The following is a 19,008-nucleotide window of genomic DNA, read 5'->3' as shown; positions in this document are numbered from 1 at the left end:
GTGGGTATCGAACAGGAGGAGCTGGAAGCCACCGTGCAGCAGGGATTCTGTGATGTAGTGGCCATCATGGGAACATGGTGGGATGACTTGAATTACTGGACAGCCATAGTGGAGGTCTCTAAACTCTTCAGAAGATGCAGTCAATGAAGAGGAGGCACTTGGCTAACGCTGTATTTTAGGAGTGTTGGGATTCATCACAAAATCAGAGTTCACAAAATCGTAGTTTTGGATTCTCAGAGGAGGAAGGATGAGGAGCTAGCAGGAGTGCTCACTGAGCCATTGTCAATCATTTATGAACAGTCCTGACTAACTGGAGAATCCCGAGTTTACTGGAGGTTAGCTCAATATCTTAGAGGTTTTTTCCAACCTGAATGTTTCTGTGACTATCAGCAACCAAAGCAGGGCATGGTGTAGAGCGCAGTGAGGATCTGGGACTCTCACCTTTGGACCTTTGGCAATTTGCTCTGAGCTTTCTAAACTGTTTGACTCAGCTGCTTGCTACAGACTATATAAATGAAGGTCCAAGTCAGAAGGCTCACTGTCCCTGAGGCAGCAGGGAAGACTTGAGGAGGGAAGAAAAAGGAGATAAAGAAAGAGCAGCAAGAGGGACCAGGGCTCACCATGGGCCCTGTGCAGCTCTTGCTGCTCTTCCTGCTGCTCAGCAGTGGTGTTCTCACACGTAAGTATTCTCTTTCATCTCAGTGCTCTCTACTGCTTTATTTATGAGCCAAATAAAACAACAATATTGAAAAAAAATCAAAAGTACCAAGACTTTTAGAATTAGAAAGGTTCAGTGTGGCAAAGATATAATTTCTTCCCTTCATGGGAATGGGCAGTCATAGGAGGATCCCATTGTAGGAAAGTCATTCATGTTGCCTGATGGCTTTTGATTTAATGTATTTTGCAACTTGTGAGGCATTCACTGTTTTTCTGTAGCATTGTCTTTTTAAACCCTCATGGAGCTACCATAGCTTGGTACCATGCATGCAGACTTGGCCCAGCTGTTGCTAACCTATTTTGCAGCAAATGTGAAGAGAAAGAGCTGTACAGCAAATTGTATTTGGCAGGCAATTTAAATGCAATTTTGTATTGAAGGGATACAGTCATCAGAAAAAGAAGTAGGCCACTAGAGGTTTTTTCCTAAGATCAGAAAAGACAACTGAGATCAATGTGATGCTATGGATTGGGAGCTATCCTCGCTTCCCAAGAAGTGGCTTTTTAGAATACAGCTCTGTAGTGTTACCTAAGGCGTCAAGGAGCTTAAGGAGAAAAGTGAGTCTAGAGGTAATTATGCAGGTCTGGTTTTATACAAAGGTCTCATTGATCATATGGACATCTTTCTTGAACTAATGTTCTGTTCCTGACTGATGTTACACAAATGTATTGCTATACAATAAACCTTGTTTCTAATTGCTATTAATGATATTATTAATTTTATTTTCATAGCAATAGTAGTATTTCTGATGCTGTTGTTACTGTGACTAATATTACAGTCTATTTCTATAGAGTGGTCTACTTAGAATTTCCAGAATGAAAATGTGGAAAGTGTGCACAGGACATTGTGAAAAGTGCTGGCCTTCATGTGTGATATCCCAAAGAATGACATAGCATCCAATAAATGCCAAAAATTTAGTAGATTACGTTTAATTTAATTTAATTTAATTTTTTTTTTTAAATAGAGTCATATGGAACATATCTAAGACTGATTGGAGCAAATAATTCTTAACTTGAATAAGCTTCCAACCAGCATTCTTTTCCTCCAAGGAATAAACTCTCAATATCCAGAAAGGATTTCTTGGCAGAGAATTTTTGTATTAACCTTCAAAGTTGTCCTATTTTAAACATACAAAAACCAGAGTATAGTCATTCATCCATTTTGCAGTATTTTTCTGTGGTCAAATAGAACAAAATTTAAAAGTAAAACGTGTTATATGGTACATTTTATCTGTCTGAATTTACAAACTTTTTTGTAAACAGCTTTTCCAGTTTTTAATGTTGTTTGTTTGGGTTGTTTACAGAAGAAGAATCACCTGAAAGTGCAAATCCAGGATGTTTAAGTGAGTGACTTTTTGCATTTCCTTTTTTTATCTTAAGTCAGTATTTCAACTGAAAACATCTTTCAAAGCCTGAGTTTTCCCAATCTTTTCATCTGAAATAACTTAAATAAAGGTGATGGTAATATTCTTAAGCCCTTCTTAATATGTATTTTAGGTATTCAATTATCCATTAGACTTGGTTCAAATAATTTTAAAACTTTCCTAAGACTGGACAAGCTTAGGTTAAGTTTCGGAACCTTCTTAAAGCTCTCATTAAGAAACTATTTTCTGTTGGGTTTGTGGGTTTGTTGGTTTGTTGTTTGGTTGGGATTTTTTTATTAATTTCTTAATTGTCAGATGCAAATTCCTTAGTCTTGAAGTCTCTGGTCACCAAAAGTGAAGCTTTAACAGTGAGGTTAAGTACACTACACCTCCGTGTGGACTGAATCTCACATTTTATTTACCCTTCACAGCTGCTGCTAAGCCCACACAATTGCACATAGATTTCTAACTAAATACCTGTAGAATAAATCATCAACTCTGTCAGCAAGGACAGCAATTTCTTTAAACAAGCCAAGAGTCAGGAAATGCTGACTTTATGCACTATCTTTGTCAAGAACTCTGACTGGTGCTGACTGCTCGGTTAGATACATAATGTTCCACCACAGGGTCAAAGTACTGAATGAGTTAGTTTGTTCTTAGTCTTAAGGGTTTTTTTTTTCTCCCTTTGTTGGGTGCTTTAGCACCACCTCCAGGCAATTTGGTTTACTTCAGATAGCTGAACCATCTCAAAGACTGCTGGGCTTCATTGCCAATTTCTTGTTTATTTTTTGATACAATTACTTATTTGTTATGCGTATGTCTAAGCTTTGCCTTTTTCATTGGTTTCTGTTTAAAAGCAGGATATGAAGCAATAATTTTCACTCTAGAAATATAGATACTGGCATTGCAAATTTTTCTGAGTACAGTTAGAGACTAAGATAGCCAGAAGTGACAGGATTAGTGATGAATCCGTTAATAGCAGCTAATTCTAGGGTTAAATAGATAATTTAATTAAGTTCTCAAATGTTTTTAAGATTCTGATTGCTGTATGACAGTTAGTTATTATTGCAATAATTCTATTTAGCAATTACATGAAAATAATCTCAGCTAAAGTATGTAAAGCTTATAAAAGTGATAGTGCAGTGACGAAATGAGATTTATAGTACTAATTTGTTGTCCTCCCTGTGTATGAAATGGTGTGACATAAAGGGCAATGTTAACATTGCCATTGGCTTCTGATGTGACAAAGATTTGATAAAAGAAGATTAAGCTACATTTCTGCTAGCACAGGCAGGCAAAGTCATACAGATTTGATGGTGGGTATTTGGGCTTACACCAGCATTACCTATCTTTGTTTTTTCTATAAAAGTAAATCAGGACTGCATATAATCAGGCAGTCACAAATAACCACAGAGGAGCAATTTAGGAAATTACCTGTCATTCAGGATCGCAACAGAATCAGTTCCAGTGAGTTGCTCAGTCTGAACCAAGGGAACAGTAATTTTTGCTTCAGATTGACCTAGACTGCTCCAACACAGACACTTCAAGTGCCTGATCATCATCTTTAGTTTGAAACAATGGCTGCAGTTTTAGTGGGAGTGATTTGTTATTGAGGATATTGTTCGGGTTATGTTACTCATTTTGGACACCAAAGTAATGTCTTGTATTTCTGTATTTGACATAGAGACTATTTTTTTTCTTTATATTTCTATTAGCACTTTCATTCGTGCTTGCAGGGTTTAAAATTACAGAGGGTTGGGTTTGAGGGCAACAGGGAGAGGTTAAATTAAGGTGGAATTCATTCTTTTTAGGAAGCCTATTAGGTTTTTGATAGAAAGAGAAACACCTCTGGAAATACTCCCTCCTGCAATAGTTCTTAATAGGTCATAATTTAGTGCTGTTCCCTTGTTCTGGATGTTCTCCGATTAACTAAAGCTTATGCCCATTAAAAATAATCTACCCTAGTAAAATTTTCTGATCTAATAAGTGAATTAGAGTAAATCATATTTCAGAGAGTCTGAAGCAGAAAGATTGTCCATAAATTCGGGTGAAATTGTATTGAGGAATGGTCGTTTTGTTGTGTTGTCTATTTCTATGGTTTTTGCTTTCAGTCTCAGTCATGTGGCTGGTAAAGCAGCCCCTTGTATTTGCATTATGATGGAAAAATCTGAGCTGAAAGGAATCTTTTTATTACCAATTTGAAAATTACAATTTTATTGCCTCAATTTAGAAGCCATAGGGTAGTTTTTAAATGGTTTCAGACTTCAAGTTTTCTCCTGTCTTTCTCATTTGCTTTTTAGGCATGATTTGAAGGACAGGTGGGGTCACACTGTCAGATCCTATCTGAGCAGTGGACCCCAAAATTTATGCTGCACCCAGAAGTTTTGTCCTATGCTTCAGAAAGTATCCAACTGACATGAAGGCATCACTTCTCTGTCTGAAAGATATTCTGTATAAGGAAATAGTTGGAGCATGGGTCTTCAGGCTTCCTTTTTCTGGCATTTATTTTAGTTACACAACACTAAGCATGCACTGTAAGGATTACATATACATATCCTACCCAGGTCATAAAACCACTCTTATTTTCCCAATTGCAGAGGATGCAACCAGATTTAAACCCCTGAGAAAATATGTTTACTCATATGAAGCAGAGACATCAAGTGGGATCACAGGAACAGCAGATTCTCGAAGTGGTTCAAAGATCACTTGCAAGGTAGGCAAAAGAGGAGTAAATACACACAGGTGGGGACTGTGTACTTAACAGCATGGGAGCTGGCAGCTGGGGAGCATCCTTCAATGATTTTACAAACAAGACCATCTTTTCAGAGGGCACATATTGAAAATCATGAAGACTAAGCCCCCCCTGTTCTAGGCAGAGGCACTGAGGATGGCAGAAGTCCTTCATACCTCTGTGCCCGGGCATTTCAATCCCTGGCTGTACTTTTACATGACAAAGGGGCAAGACCTGCTACTTCATTTTTCCTTCGCTCCCAGGCTCAGTCTACCAATTTCCATCAAACATTCTAGAAGTTGAATTAAAATAACTCATTGATACCATGAAGATCACATGAGAGCCTGCTGATGGTAACTCAAGATAATATCAGGCTGTAGGAGTAAAGGGACCTATAGGCCATTTAACTACCCAATGTCACCTTATCTTGCCCAAAACTTTCTCAACATAATGTTGGTTTTGAGGGGTTTTTTTCCTGAAATGGAGTAACTGTGAAAGATATTTTTATTTAGCACATACTGTTCTGATGAAGTCTAAACACATTGATCAGTGTAATGACTCAAGTTTTCATACAGTGATAATACTCAAAACTCTCAGAAGCTAAGTTGCTCACTTAGTATGATGTCATGCCATTAACCAAGCAAATACTTGCCCTCTTATCTCCTCCATGGAATTATCTTAAGCTGTTTAGAGCACTTTGGAGTCTTTCCCAACAGCTGGTAGCAGGTGATCCTGACACTTTACAAATCCCAAGGAATTTTCAATGCAGTAGCAGAGTGATCCTGGAAATGTGAAAATGCTAAAAAGAATAATGTATAATATTTGTGTTTTCAGGTTGAGCTGGAGGTACCTCAGCTATGCCGCTTCATCCTGAGGACAATGCATTGCTCCCTGAGGGAGACATTTGGTGTTGACACCAAGGAAAGGGCTATTCTGAAAAAGTCCAAGAACTCTGAGGACTTTGCAAGTGCCATGTCAAAGTAAGCAATGTCAAATACCAAAACTTGGGACCTTAACATGGAACTGGCTGCAGTGTAAACGGTCCACGCTGATTATGTTTTTCTAGGCATGGAACATATTTCATGATCACATGATAGATTTGTAAGCTGGTTCCACAGCAGAACTATGCATGATACACTGAAGAGTTTACATAGTTCTCAATTGCCAGTAGGGAAGGGAATTTTACATACAACATTTTAACCTGGAATGGTTTCCTAATTTCTGTCATCTACATCAGGAAGTTGTTGGGTAGTGGCTCAAAAGATTATTGCAAGTGTAATTATTATTACTTCTTGTAAGCACATTCTCAAATGGCTGCAGTCAGCTCGTTTAAGATAGTTTTCCTTTGCTAACAAACTGTGCAATAGAAAGGCATTTGAGACTGAAGTCCAGATTTCCAATCCCAGTCTGTGTAGCTAATCGTTTCCCTACCTATTTGCTTTTATAAGTAATTTCTTCTACTCCCTCCACTCAGCTAGTCTCTAGTGCTTGTCTGTGCATATTTTAGTCATGCACCTTCATGCTTTTTTCAGCGCCTCAGTAATTTTTTTCTCATTACTTATAGATCTCAAACCAACTAGAGACAGTGTTAAAATATGTTTTACAGAAAACAGTTAAAGTTTTCTTTAAAGACTCAGACTAGTAGTGAATCCTTTGCATCATTTCCCAGTTTATTGCAGTAGTTAATAATTATCCCAGTCTAAAAATTTATCTCCTCTCTGCATTTATGCAACTCCAACTTTCAGCCATTGCTCTTGATATTTGCTTGCCCTTAGATGACGTAATCTGGCGAAATCAAAATGTCCTTGGTTGGAATTTTGTTGCTTTCATAGTAGTACTTTCTGTTAGTAACAGCAGTGAATAGTAAATAATGATAGACCAAGATAAACATGATGCTTTATCTCTAGCCCAGTAGGTTATTGATAACATGTTCTTCACTGTGTGGCTTTAATATGATTTCATACTAATGTTGTTTTTCTGGGGGGCAGGAATGAGCTAAAATTCAGCATTCAGGATGGAACCAAAGTCAAGCTGTATCCAGAGAAGGATGAGCCTCTGAATATACTGAATCTCAAGAGAGGTATCATCTCAGCTCTCCTTGTGCCAACAGAAACGGTGGAAAACATGAAAACAATTCCAATGGTAGGTCTTTTGAAAGCATTCACGTTATTGTGTTAACCAATGGAAAAAATTTCACCCAGACAGAGTTATTCCTGAACACCATTTTCAAAAGGCCTGGACATTCCGATCATAAAGGGTGCCTTTCAGGTAGATCAGGAAATGTCTGACAGCACGTGCAAAAGCATTCACTTCTTTCTTCTTTCCAGGATACTGTGTATGGAAAGTGTGACAGTGAAGTTGAATTCAAATCCAGAAAAGGGAATGTTGCAGAAGATATTTCAATCACAAGGTACCTGAAAGGCTGTGACAGCTTCAGTCCCATCAGAGATCATGTCAGCCCCATTGCCATTGTAAAAGGACTAGTAAGTATGCCATTAAAAATTATTTAATGTAACATTTTTCATACCAGCACTTAAAATGATCAATAACCACTACCATGACTACTTTTATATTTATTTTTTGAAAACGTAGTTTTATTGCACTCTTCCATTAGATCAGACTGCAGTATTGTTGGCTGTCAATAGAAAAAAATGGATGCAGAGCAAGAGTTCTTCTTCTTCAGTGTTCTTCTCTATTTTAAAGGAGAGCTTTTCATATATGGAGTTACTCCCATTGATTATTCAATAATCCAATAATCTATCAGAGCATAGCCAAATTGGGTCAAAATTTTCAAAATTCCAATTTTATTTAAAACAAGTAGACCTCTAAAATTCTAAAAGTATGTGTAAGGTCCAGGAGGATAGGGCTCTAGCTGCCCTGAAGTAAGAGGTTTGACAAAATGTTGGTCTGTCTGTTAATCCACAATGATCCCATGCAGTTGCTTGCATGAATATGGTCAGATTTCTTTCTGATATGAAGGCATCTGTGCTTTTGGATGTTTTAACTAGAAAAAAAAAAAAGGTTTTATATAATGTGGAAAACACATTTTAGAACTTTTGCAACTTCTACAGCTTTTTGTAGAAATCTTTAAAGTTTGTGTTGCGAGACTGAACATCGCAATCATTACAAGGGGAATGAACTACTCCAAAAATTACAAATTGGTTTTATAAAGGAGCCTTTATTGTAGGCAGCAGGGGATCCATCATGCAGTAACTACTTACCCAAGCACCTCAATAAGGCCTGAGGGAACATTTCAGTGGGATTTTTGCCTGGGAAGAGACTTAAATCCAAAGATTATTACTGGCACAATTTTGTCTTTGTGTAAGAATGACTCCAGTTATGCGCCTCCATTTCCAATATATAACTATTAATCTAAAAGTAAAACTGTGTCAACCTTTAAAACTATGATTGCTTCCTATTCTACTCAGTAAGCTGACTGTCAAACTATTTATTTTACAGAACACCCCGTTATCTGCCCTTCTGAAGAGCACTCAGTTCTGTCATTACAATATTGATGCAAAGAAAAGGCACATAAGAGATGTTGTCTGCAGGGAAAAACACCTGCTTCTGCCTTCCTCAAGCAAGTAGGTTGTTCACTATTTATCATTAGCCTATATTTATAAATATCCATTTTAAATGGTGATGTATCACATTCTGCCCTGACTTCATCCCTAAATGGACATTTTGTTCTTAAGAAGACAGGAGGCCTGTCAAGACCTTATAAAAGCACTTGGACTTAACTAAAGCACTAAATTCGTCTTTCTTTCCTAGAAGTCGCTATGTTGTCATGACAGAGGTCAACCAGACTCTGAAGCTTGAAGATACCCCAAAGATCACTAACAAAAATTTTGATGGAGGTATAGTTGCAGTTCTCAATATTATAAATACAGAGACAAATACAGGGAAAATTTTTTGTGATTTTTTTTATAGTGAATTAATTAAGGATGTGGGGACCAAATAAACCCATCATTTTAAATGAAATATTACCAACTTAGTAGGGAAAAGTTTGAGTATAAAATGAGAAAACCAGAGAAGTTTAAAAACACCCCTAATTTTAAATAATCTTTGTGTTTTCATTTTAATTTTAAAATTATTCTTTAAAATTTAAAAATATATAATTTGCTTGAAAATTAATTTTAATCTTATTGGAAATTAGTTAAATGAACCCTTTTCAGCTACCCATGATTTCTTAAGCGTCTTTTCGCTTCAGTGCCTAATGTAAGCAATTCATTATTACTACATATTTTGTTCTGAAACATACTTTTCTGACCTGGTAATCCCAGTCATAAAATACTTCTTACAACATATATTTATTAACATTTAAAAAAGAAAAATATGCTAATTTGAGAGGTGTTAAGGAATAATCTTCATTAAAATACAAAAGAATTTATACAAATATTCAAGTTTTGGGACAATTATATTAAATTCCACATCATTATTTTTGTAAACTGTTCAGCAGTTATTAAATAATGTACAGACTTTGTATTTATATTGAATGTATGACAGAAGATAAAAATTAACATAGCTCCCCGACAAAGACATAAAGAATGCAATTTTTTTCCAATTTCTAGATGCACTGGAAGAGAAGGGACTTGCACTGGAAAGTACAGATGCCAAACTGTCCAGGCAGGGTGATGCTGTTCTGAAAACCCTGCAGGAAATGCAGAAACTTGCAGCCTCCCAGGAGAACCAGCAGAGAGCAAGACTCTTTTACAGATTTGTTTCTGGGCTGAGGAGTTTGCATAACAGCAGTCTCGGCCTTCTTCTACCAAAGATGATGGAAACCTCAAGGTGTGTTTGAGCAGTTCACAGTGCAAAAACACCATACATCAATGCCATGGCAAAGCCATGCTATGGTTGACGATTTGCTGTAAATGGTTTTAAATTAGAGATGTATTGGATGTAATGAGTGTCTTTCAGAAAGATAAGTGTTATAAGAACTATACATAGAGGGAAATAAGGAAGGGAGCCTCAAGCCAACTGTGTGTGCCTGACACAATCCTTTGGATGTGTTTTTATAGCCAAATATCTTTCATGCAGCTTTGTTCAAAGACAATGGCTGTAATTCCAAGCCCCCAAGTGTAACTTATAGCAAAGAACACAGTTTTGAGTGGAGACAAATTTCAGCAGACATGGAAGAGTGCTACTGTTTGGTCTGACCCTGCCCTCCACTCCACACCTTTACTCTTTTGTCCAAGCTGGACTTGAGCCAGTTTACATATCCTTTATGTCCTCCATCTGTAAAGGAACTAGAGCCTCAGTCTGGGTCAATATATTAGATGATAATACTTAAAGTTGTGGAAAAGTCTGTTGTGAAGGAAAAACAAAAAAAGATATGTCCATGTAATGATCATATCATTAATACTTACTTTTTCTAATTTAATTGGGTTATTAGTATAACTTGTAAAACTAAGAAACTTCTTTTTTGGTAAGAATTGACGTAATTTGCTTCCTGACACACATAAGCTTACATCATTTCTATTAAAACACCTTAATAAAGCTGCCATATGTTTGTTTCAAACAGTCAACATGCAGCAATAACTGCAAACAGGGAATTAATTTATAAAAGTAATCTCTTCTCCTTTCAGCTCCATCACTGTCCAGGCCCTGACCCAGTGTGGGACTCCAGAGTGCTACAGTGCAGTCCTTCAAATCCTGAGAACTGGAAATGTGAATCCACTTGTGGCAGACCTGATCACATACACCCTGGGACTGTTGCCTTCTCCAACTCCACAAAGAATACGGGAAATTCTTAATATGGCCCAGTATCAGCCAAGTAGAGCTTCATTCTATGGCTTGAGTCATTCTGTTACTAAGTAAGTAAGGATAGCATGCAATTGTACAAAATTACAGTGCTTTGAGTAAACCCAAAGAGCGTTCACTTTTGTTTTATTTTTATTTCATGTATTTGCTCTTTAGGAATAAAATGTAGACATTTCCCAATTTCCTCTTCTGTTTCTGATGTGTTTATCTATTTCTTTAGGTTCTACAATGAGAAGAAGATTGTGACAGAAGAAATAGCAGATGTTGCAGACTTCATGGTTTCACTGCTTGGCACTGATTGTTCTGGGGAAGATGAACTTACATACCTCACACTTCGGGTATTTTTATTTCTTTCTTTCGTTATGCAGGCTATTGTTATAATACTAATATTGTGTGATATGATATGATATTATGTGATATTCTATGATATTCTATGATATTTATGATATTATGTTATATTTATTATCACATTACTTGTCTTGGTGGGGAGGAAGTTTTTATTATCTTTCTCTGTTTTCATCACTACCAGGCTATTGGAAACATGGGTGCAGTAATGGAGAAAGTTAAACCCAGTGTGAAATCTTCTCTGAAGACGTGTATCAGAAATGAAGCTGCATCACTTTCAGTTCAGAAAGCAGCCATCCAGGCATTCAGGAAAATGACAATTACTGAAGAGGTAAATTGGTACAAGAACCAGGATAAACTCTTCTCAGTTCACCTTGACTGTTCACAGGAGTTATTGAATATGCAAAGCTATTCCCATTTTTTAAATTCTGCTATCTCCCTTTTGGCTGGCTCCAGTTTTCAGAACCCCTTTAGTAAGTTTCCATACACATAGCTGGGAAACCTCCTGGTGTAGGGGGTGTTGCTCTTTTGAGATGCAGTTTCTTTGTCTAGTTATTCTCAGTTTAAATGGGAAGATTAAATCTGTTCCTTTTAGTGTCTTAAGTGTCTTCTGCTTATTTAAAAGTGGTGTTAACTAAGTAATTACCCCAGAGTTAAATGTATTCAACTAAGAAAAAAGTCAGGTCCCTATTTTATACTTGCATGTTTTTGTCATTGTTAACAGTACTGGGTAGATGTGTATTTACAATGCAGTGACATTACAGCATCCCTTACAAAATAGGTATCATTAAACAGAGCATTTCTGCTCAGTATCGTGAGATAGTTTCAATATTGCAAAATTTCTTCTTTAAAAGATATGCTCTCATTTCCAGATAAGGCTTAAAAAGTCTGGGAAACTGTGAACACCTGAAACTCATATCCTCAGATTCAGTTTAATACATTTAAATTTTTTAATTATTACTTAGTTTTAAATTATGTTTTTTATTTTTCCTGCAGCAGTAGATTTTGATCTTCTTTTTCTAAATTGAATTATTTTTTTCCAAATTTTGATAATTTGTCTGCACAGATGATTCCCAATTATCAAAAATCAGAATTCTCAAGTAAAAGTGTAACCTGTATGTACAAGATAAAAAATAAAAGACAAAAAAAAAGGCAAACAGAAAAGATAAGAAGAAAAAAGAGGGGAAAAGTAAATTAAAAATATAAGAAAATTAAGGATAAGAGAAACTATTTACAGGACCATTTAGTGACAGGACAAGGGAGAATGGGTTCAAATTAAAAGAGAGTAGTTTTAAATTAGACATTAGAAATAAATTCTTTACTGTGGGGGTGGTGAGGCTGTGGCTCAGAGAAGCTGTGGATGCCCCATCTCTGGAAGTGTCCAAGGCCAGGTTAGAGAGGGGTTTGAGCAGCCTGGTCCAGTGAAAGGTCTCCCTGCTCATGGCAGAGGAACTGGAACTAGATGGTTTTTAAAGGTCCCTTCCAATACAAATGATTTTGTGATCCTCTGATTCTATGAAAATCACTTTCAGTAAAGCCGTAATTTCTATGATGTTTTCTAGCAAAAGAAAGTTTAACAAAATAACTTCAAAGAAACTGTTGTGATAGGCTGTAGAAATAAGGTACAAAAATAGCTATGCAGTCACTGAAGACTTGGACTGGTGATCCTTATGGGTCCCTTCCAGTCAAGAATATTCTGTGATTATTTCACCCTATATATTCCCAAAAGGGTTTAGCAATATCATCCATGAGCCAGTTCATCAATGCAAACCTCTCTCTGTTTGTGCAGGACCGTTCAGCCCTTCTCAAAGCATTCCAAGAACCGGATGCACCCACAGACAAACGTCTAGCAGCCTATCTCCTAGTGATGAAAAATCCCTCGCCAAGTGATCTTGCCAAGATTTTGAGAGTCCTCACAAAGGAGAAGAGTGAGCAGGTGAAAAGCTTTGTCGCCTCACACATTGCCAACATCCTGGACTCTGAAGAACTGGGCATCGAAGAGTAAGTGAAATTTAGTTCCATATTGGTCTCATTGGAAGAAAAAAGTTTTGCCATAGCTGCAGTAGTAGTTATCAAGCAGTATAGTTTTGGACTGGTTTTTCTGTTTATTTGGACAAGCACATCAGCTGAGTAAACTGGCTTTGCCAGGACAGTGCCAGATTATAGTCTTTTCCTTGAGTCTTATGTTTACTGTTAAATATGTGCAGAGACCTACCCCTTAGCAATTAGCACAGCTGTATGAATGTCTGCAAAGGCATTAAAAAACCATTAACTAAGACTAAACGAGTGTATGGAATATATGCTAATCATATTTTAATTGCTATCCTCTTCCCTAGTCTAAAAAGCCAAGTTGAAGAAGCTCTGAAAGGAAATCAGCTCCCAACAGCCAAAGATTTCAGAAAATTCTCACAAAATTATCAGATTTCAAAAAGAGTTTCTGTACCTGGAATTGACCCCATCTCTGCCAAAGTAGAAGGAAACGTGATATTTGATCCAAACAGCTATATTCCTAAAGAGACCATGCTGAAAACCACCCTGCATGCCTACGGTTTCAACCCAAGTGATGTCTTTGAGGTACAACAATTACCAAAAACATTTGCTAGTATTCAGCTGCTTTCTTTCTCATTTCTGTTTTCTTATAACAATTTCTGTGAATAATGTATTTTTTTACAAGCCTTGGGAGAAATCACTGTGACTTCAAGGAGACTTTGATTTGGTCTCACTGGGCTTTAGAGCAAGCCATTCATTATGTGATGTCACTTGCCACTGACTGGATGGACGACCCTGTGGAAGTTATTAAAGGGCTCAGGGTAAAATGAACCCATCCATAACACATTGACTTTGTGCTAATGAATCATCACTGGCACACTGAAGTACTCATAGTAGATTTTAAGTGAGATACAACCTATGCAGATATTTTTTGTTGAACCTCACCATAGAGATAAAATTAATTATAAGACGTAGTGTTCCATATCTTCTGTTAAGAGTCATGGGCTTCTAGGATACACTTTAAATGCATTTTTTGCTCCCCAGAAAGTCTATTTGTTGTAAAGTTCCAAAGAAAAGGAGGCAACTGTCTCAGTTATGCGTTGTCCTTTCTGTTCATTTCAGCTTGGCTTGGATGGAAAGGGATTTGAACCAACAGTGGAAGCATTGTTTGGAGAGAATGGATTTTTCCCAGACACTGCAACCAAGGCCTTGTACTGGGTTGATGGCAAAGTGCCAGAGAAGGTTTCCAAGGCACTTTTTGACTATTTTGGTTTCTTGCAGGATGGCAAGCAGGATCAGGTACAGCTTGAAAACATTCTCTGTGCAGCACAGCATTCCTATCTTTACACAGTAATTACAGCACTTAGCGCTTTACTCTGTATGTTCCTTCTACTCTATTGTGAGATAAACAGAAATCCTTAATGTTATTTAACAGCATGTTTTCTTAATTGTATTTGGAGGGATCTTTGTGTGGGGAGAAATCTATAAGTGCATGTGCAGAATAGCTGACCTTCATGAAGTACCTGTTCTAGATATGTGACATTACATACTTCATATAAGTCTGTTTTATTGCTTTCTGACTGAATTTTCAGGATATTGCAAAAGGAATAATACTTAACCTTGAAAAACTGATAAAAGAATTGGGCAGCAAACAAGCTCCAGAAGGAAGAGCATATCTAAGGATCCTGGGAGAAGAACTTGGGTACATGAAACTCAATGATTTTAAACTGCTGGGAAGCTTGATTTTAAAGAGTGTTAAAACTCTTCAGACTGTTCCTGAAATGGTATGTTTCTGATGCAGCAATGTACATTATCAACATTTTTTTTTAAAACAGATATTTTTAAGATTTAGATTGTATTTAACTTTATGCAAAAATATTTGATATCAGTGTGAAAATATAATTATTTAAAATAAAATACCCAGGCTTATGTTGAAGGACTGAGAAATCTATGAAGACTCCCCAATAACCAAGTAGTGTCCTCCTGGAGGATTGGTGAGGGGAAGAAAAAAGGGAAAGTTCAGGTCATATTGTATTATTGAGAAATCTACTGGAACAATTCCCAAAACTTTGGTACTGGCTATTAAGTTACATGACTAAATTTTAAATTATGTAAACATGTTTTAATATTAAATTGTCATCCTTGTCAAGTTAAAAAGAAAAGATGTAGTAAATTTTGGGAATATTTGGTAATATCCTTCTTTCATTGAAGTAAAATAATGCTTTGCCATTATCTTTGGGGAAACCAGAATATTACATGGTATCTAAACCAATTCACCTTTGTATGTGTATGTTAAGGTAGACAACCTATGTGTGTCAAGGCTGGTAAAAAATCTGCTATTAATTTAAATTTCATCTTTTGCTGACAGTGTTTAGTATACTTTTTGAAGCAGTGAATCTGTGGAAATTAGATTCTTACTCCATATGAAATTAACTTTTGGATTATAGAGTTGCAATCATTCCCTGATCAGTTTGAAAAGTACAAAATGTGCATATTCCAAACAGTGGATTTGTTAGTGTTCATTTCCTTGTTTGATTCCCAGATTGCGCAAGCCATCTCAAAAGGTGTTGACAGGGATCTATTTGTCCACTACATATTCATGGACAATGAGTTTGAGCTTCCAACTGGAGCAGGTTTGCAGCTGAAGTTTGCCTTGTCTGGAATAGCAACACCTGGGGCAAGAGTAGCTGCAAAGCTTCATCAAAAAAGCGTAAGTTGCAATAGTTGTCTATATTTTTTCTCCTCTTAGTAATCTGCATTTTAATTTATGGGTTAAGCTGTAACACTAGAAGCATTTTAAAGATTGCAAAATGTTCTCAATATTAAAAAACCCTAACTCATTGGAGGTCTTTGGTAATTTGTGGATGACATTTAAATTAGATTAAGTAATACATATAATAAATTACAAATGAGACATAATAAAATGTATTAATTAAAAGTATTTCAATCACTCTTTCAAAAATAACACTTTTTGATCTGTTTATTTTTCTCCCCTTGCACTCAAAATACAACAGTAGAAAAGCTACACTATGTGAATTTGCTATTCAAGCCTAAAAGTAAACAAAACATTTTGTTGGGGCCAATCCAAAGAGAAAAAATATGATTAGCAGTTAAAAGAAATATTGAAAATTGAATCAACTAAAATATTTTTCACCTGAGAAGGAACATCTTAAAATTGTAGCAAGAAAAAAGCATGTGACACAAAATTAATTATCCACTTAAGATTAAAAGAAAATAATTTTTTCTATTCCTTTTTACAGTTCTAATAACTACCTCACTCTAACTTAGTCAATATTTTCTAAGAATTTCTTATTAGCGTCAGTTAATCTAAACTTTTCATTTCCTACCATATAAAAGATCTAAATCAAAATAAGAAATAAATTCTCAAATTTAGTACTTGTTGCCCTTCAGTTAGCTTTGGAATCTTTTCCAGAATTTTGCATTCTGTCCTTTCTTTCTTAATGGCCAAAGCAAAAGGTTGACAATAAGCCAGTGTGTGTGTGGAGAAATTCAAATCTTGGATCCATTTCTTTTTTGTCATTTTGTTTGTTTGCTCATTGTCTTTGAAAACTGTCATTTTATTTTTTTCTTACAATGGAGAACTGGCTCATATCTTCAGATTTATAAATACATGCAAGTAGCTCCATGTATAAAATCTTTCTGAAGCATGAGTATTTTTACATTAAAATAGGTAGGGATTCTTGATGTTTTCATCTTGCTGATTTGTATACCACAGTTACCACTTATACATTCCATTTGATTATGTGATTTGGAAATCAGATTTTTTGAATAGCAAAATCAATTCTGTAAAACTTTCCTCTGTATTAACAGGAGTGGTATGGGGGGTTTTTTTGTATAACCAGCAAGAAGTATATTGGACCAATAAATACCCCTTTTTTTTGATTATTAAATAGATGCAAGCAGATCTCATTGCTAAACCTTCAGTAGCAGTGGAGTTTGTGACACACCTGGGAATAAATATGCCTGAATTTGCTGGAAGTGGTGTGGAGATTAATTCTAATATTTTCCATGAATCTGGAATAGAGGCACATGTTAGTGTAAAAGCTGGACAATTGAAATTCAGCATTCCTGCTCCGAAGAGTCCAGTAAAACTCCTCAGTATCAGGTAATGGGAACTGAATGAGAACTTTCAAGGCTATGTTCTTCCTTCTGTTCTTGGTTTTTATTGTGGTGGAATTGAAAATCTAGGTTAGGCATGGAGAAATTTTCAGTTCAGAAAAATCCCAGACATTATAAAACTGCAATAACTTCTTTTGTAAGACAAGCAAATATGCCAGATAAATGGTGACTTGGAGTCATGGCTTACAGATTATTTATCACTATTTTTGAAATTTTATACAAGACTCTTACTATTTCCATTATTTTGTTTTCTTTCACATAAAATTATTATAATAGCAATAGATATTTTAAAATTGAATTTAAATTAACTACTTGCATTAATTTTAGAGAGAGCAAATCGCTCAATACACTAAATTATAATTATCAATAATAATACCTACATCATGTAAAGCCAGATGTTATTTCAGTTAGCTCCTACATCAATAAGGGAATTTTATTCAGAAGTAACTGTGTTAATGGGACATCTGAGCACCTGTCCTGGGAATAAATTACTGACTCTTCTGTTTCAGTGATACACTGCATTTGGTGTCTCCAGCCAAAACTGAAGAGATTCCAACTCTGATAGAGAACCAAGAAACCTCAACTTCTTGTAAGCCTTTCATTCCTGGTCTAAATTTCTGCACCAAAGTATTGTACCCTAATTCCACTGATGCAGAGGCAGTTCCTTATTTTCCCTTGACTGGAGAATGCAGGTAAGTCATGTGAACTTAGACTGTGTTTATTTTGTGCTAACTACCTTCCTGCTTAGTCACCAATAGTCTCTCACATCAAGCTTACCTTTAAAACATCATTCAAACTTACTGGCAGCAGCAGCTCAGAAAGAGAGCTGTTGAGAACTGTATGATTTCTTCTGTTTGTGGTCATGGACAAAAAAGTTACATTTATGTTTACTCCTTCTGTAGATTTGAGGTTGAATTAGTGTCCACAGGCGAAGTAAAGGAATACTCTGCAAGTGCAAACTACGAACTGCAGAGAGAGGGAAATGACCAGATTGACACCTTAAAGTTTGCTGTCCAGGCAGAAGGTAAGTGTCAAAAAAAAAACCCAAACCTGTGGTTTTTCTCAGTTTTGAACTGTCATTTCATAGAAAAGACATTTTTAGTAATAAATCTTAATAGTATTCTTAACAGTGTAAGATAGAATACCATTTTCACACCCAAGCAGGCCCACAATTTAACCAGATTTCCTTTCATGCAATCTCAGTGCAAGATTTTCATGATGAGAGGCTGATTTTGTATTTTGAATGATTTTAATAAAAGTGTGGTGTTGGTGAATGGAAGCAAGGAAGAGGAGATATTGAGGGGGTCTATATAAGCATGAGAAAAATATATTTCTTATGAAATACAGAATGAAAGCATACAAAACATCTGTGGGGTCATTTAAATAATAAAAGTATTGATGAGTCAGTGGATCAGCCCATGGTGTGTTTAGAAGATGAGAAGACAAAAGATGGCCCAGTTGCAAATCAGACTTATTAAAAGTTGTGTTAGATCTTTAGTGGGATATAATTGTCAGCTGATTCTTTTTGTTCACCTTTTAAGATAAGTCCAAACAGATTCCATAGTTGTGAATAAATAAAGTACATTATATTTTTTAGGTGTAAACCAGCATGAGGCCACATTGACCTTCAGGTATAACAGAGGCAAAAAAATTTTGACCAGTGATGTCCAGATTCCAGATGTTGGTGTTGACTTTGGTACAAACTTCAGAATTACTGATGAATCCATTTCTGGGAAGAAAGCATACACCTTTGTCTTAGACGTCAACAACAAGAAGATTACAGAAGTTACTCTTACTGGCCAGATAAGGTAACTCAGGAAAATATTTAGAATTTAACAGCTACCTTTGAAAAGATTTCACTGGATGTAAAAATTTGGCAAAATTTTCTCTTGTTTTGGAGAAATTTCTTAAATACAGACACAGATAAACTTGCCATTGAAACCCCATTATAGAAAAATTTTA

General features: G+C 36.0%; 1 protein-coding gene across 1 annotated transcript in view; it reads left to right on the top strand.

Annotated features, from left to right (window-relative positions):
* The first annotated feature begins 528 nt into the window (after nt 1-528).
* Nucleotides 529-19,008, top strand: part of APOB (apolipoprotein B) — a 36,443-nt gene continuing 17,963 nt past the window's right edge. The window contains 21 exon segments of the mRNA XM_063150909.1: nt 529-679; nt 2,019-2,057; nt 4,676-4,791; nt 5,644-5,789; nt 6,798-6,951; nt 7,137-7,292; nt 8,269-8,393; nt 8,581-8,666; nt 9,381-9,600; nt 10,398-10,625; nt 10,793-10,910; nt 11,102-11,248; nt 12,707-12,918; nt 13,254-13,491; nt 14,029-14,205; nt 14,499-14,690; nt 15,449-15,616; nt 16,821-17,032; nt 17,556-17,738; nt 17,949-18,070; nt 18,644-18,854. Of these exon segments, the coding sequence (XP_063006979.1) occupies nt 622-679; nt 2,019-2,057; nt 4,676-4,791; nt 5,644-5,789; nt 6,798-6,951; nt 7,137-7,292; nt 8,269-8,393; nt 8,581-8,666; nt 9,381-9,600; nt 10,398-10,625; nt 10,793-10,910; nt 11,102-11,248; nt 12,707-12,918; nt 13,254-13,491; nt 14,029-14,205; nt 14,499-14,690; nt 15,449-15,616; nt 16,821-17,032; nt 17,556-17,738; nt 17,949-18,070; nt 18,644-18,854 (3,308 nt within the window). The 5' untranslated portion in view covers nt 529-621.

This window comes from Melospiza melodia, chromosome 3 (genome assembly GCF_035770615.1).
Source record: "Melospiza melodia melodia isolate bMelMel2 chromosome 3, bMelMel2.pri, whole genome shotgun sequence".
In the NCBI taxonomy this organism is placed as follows: domain Eukaryota; kingdom Metazoa; phylum Chordata; class Aves; order Passeriformes; family Passerellidae; genus Melospiza; species Melospiza melodia.
Note: the sequence above shows the minus strand (reverse complement) of the source record. Positions and strands in the feature narration are given on the sequence as shown.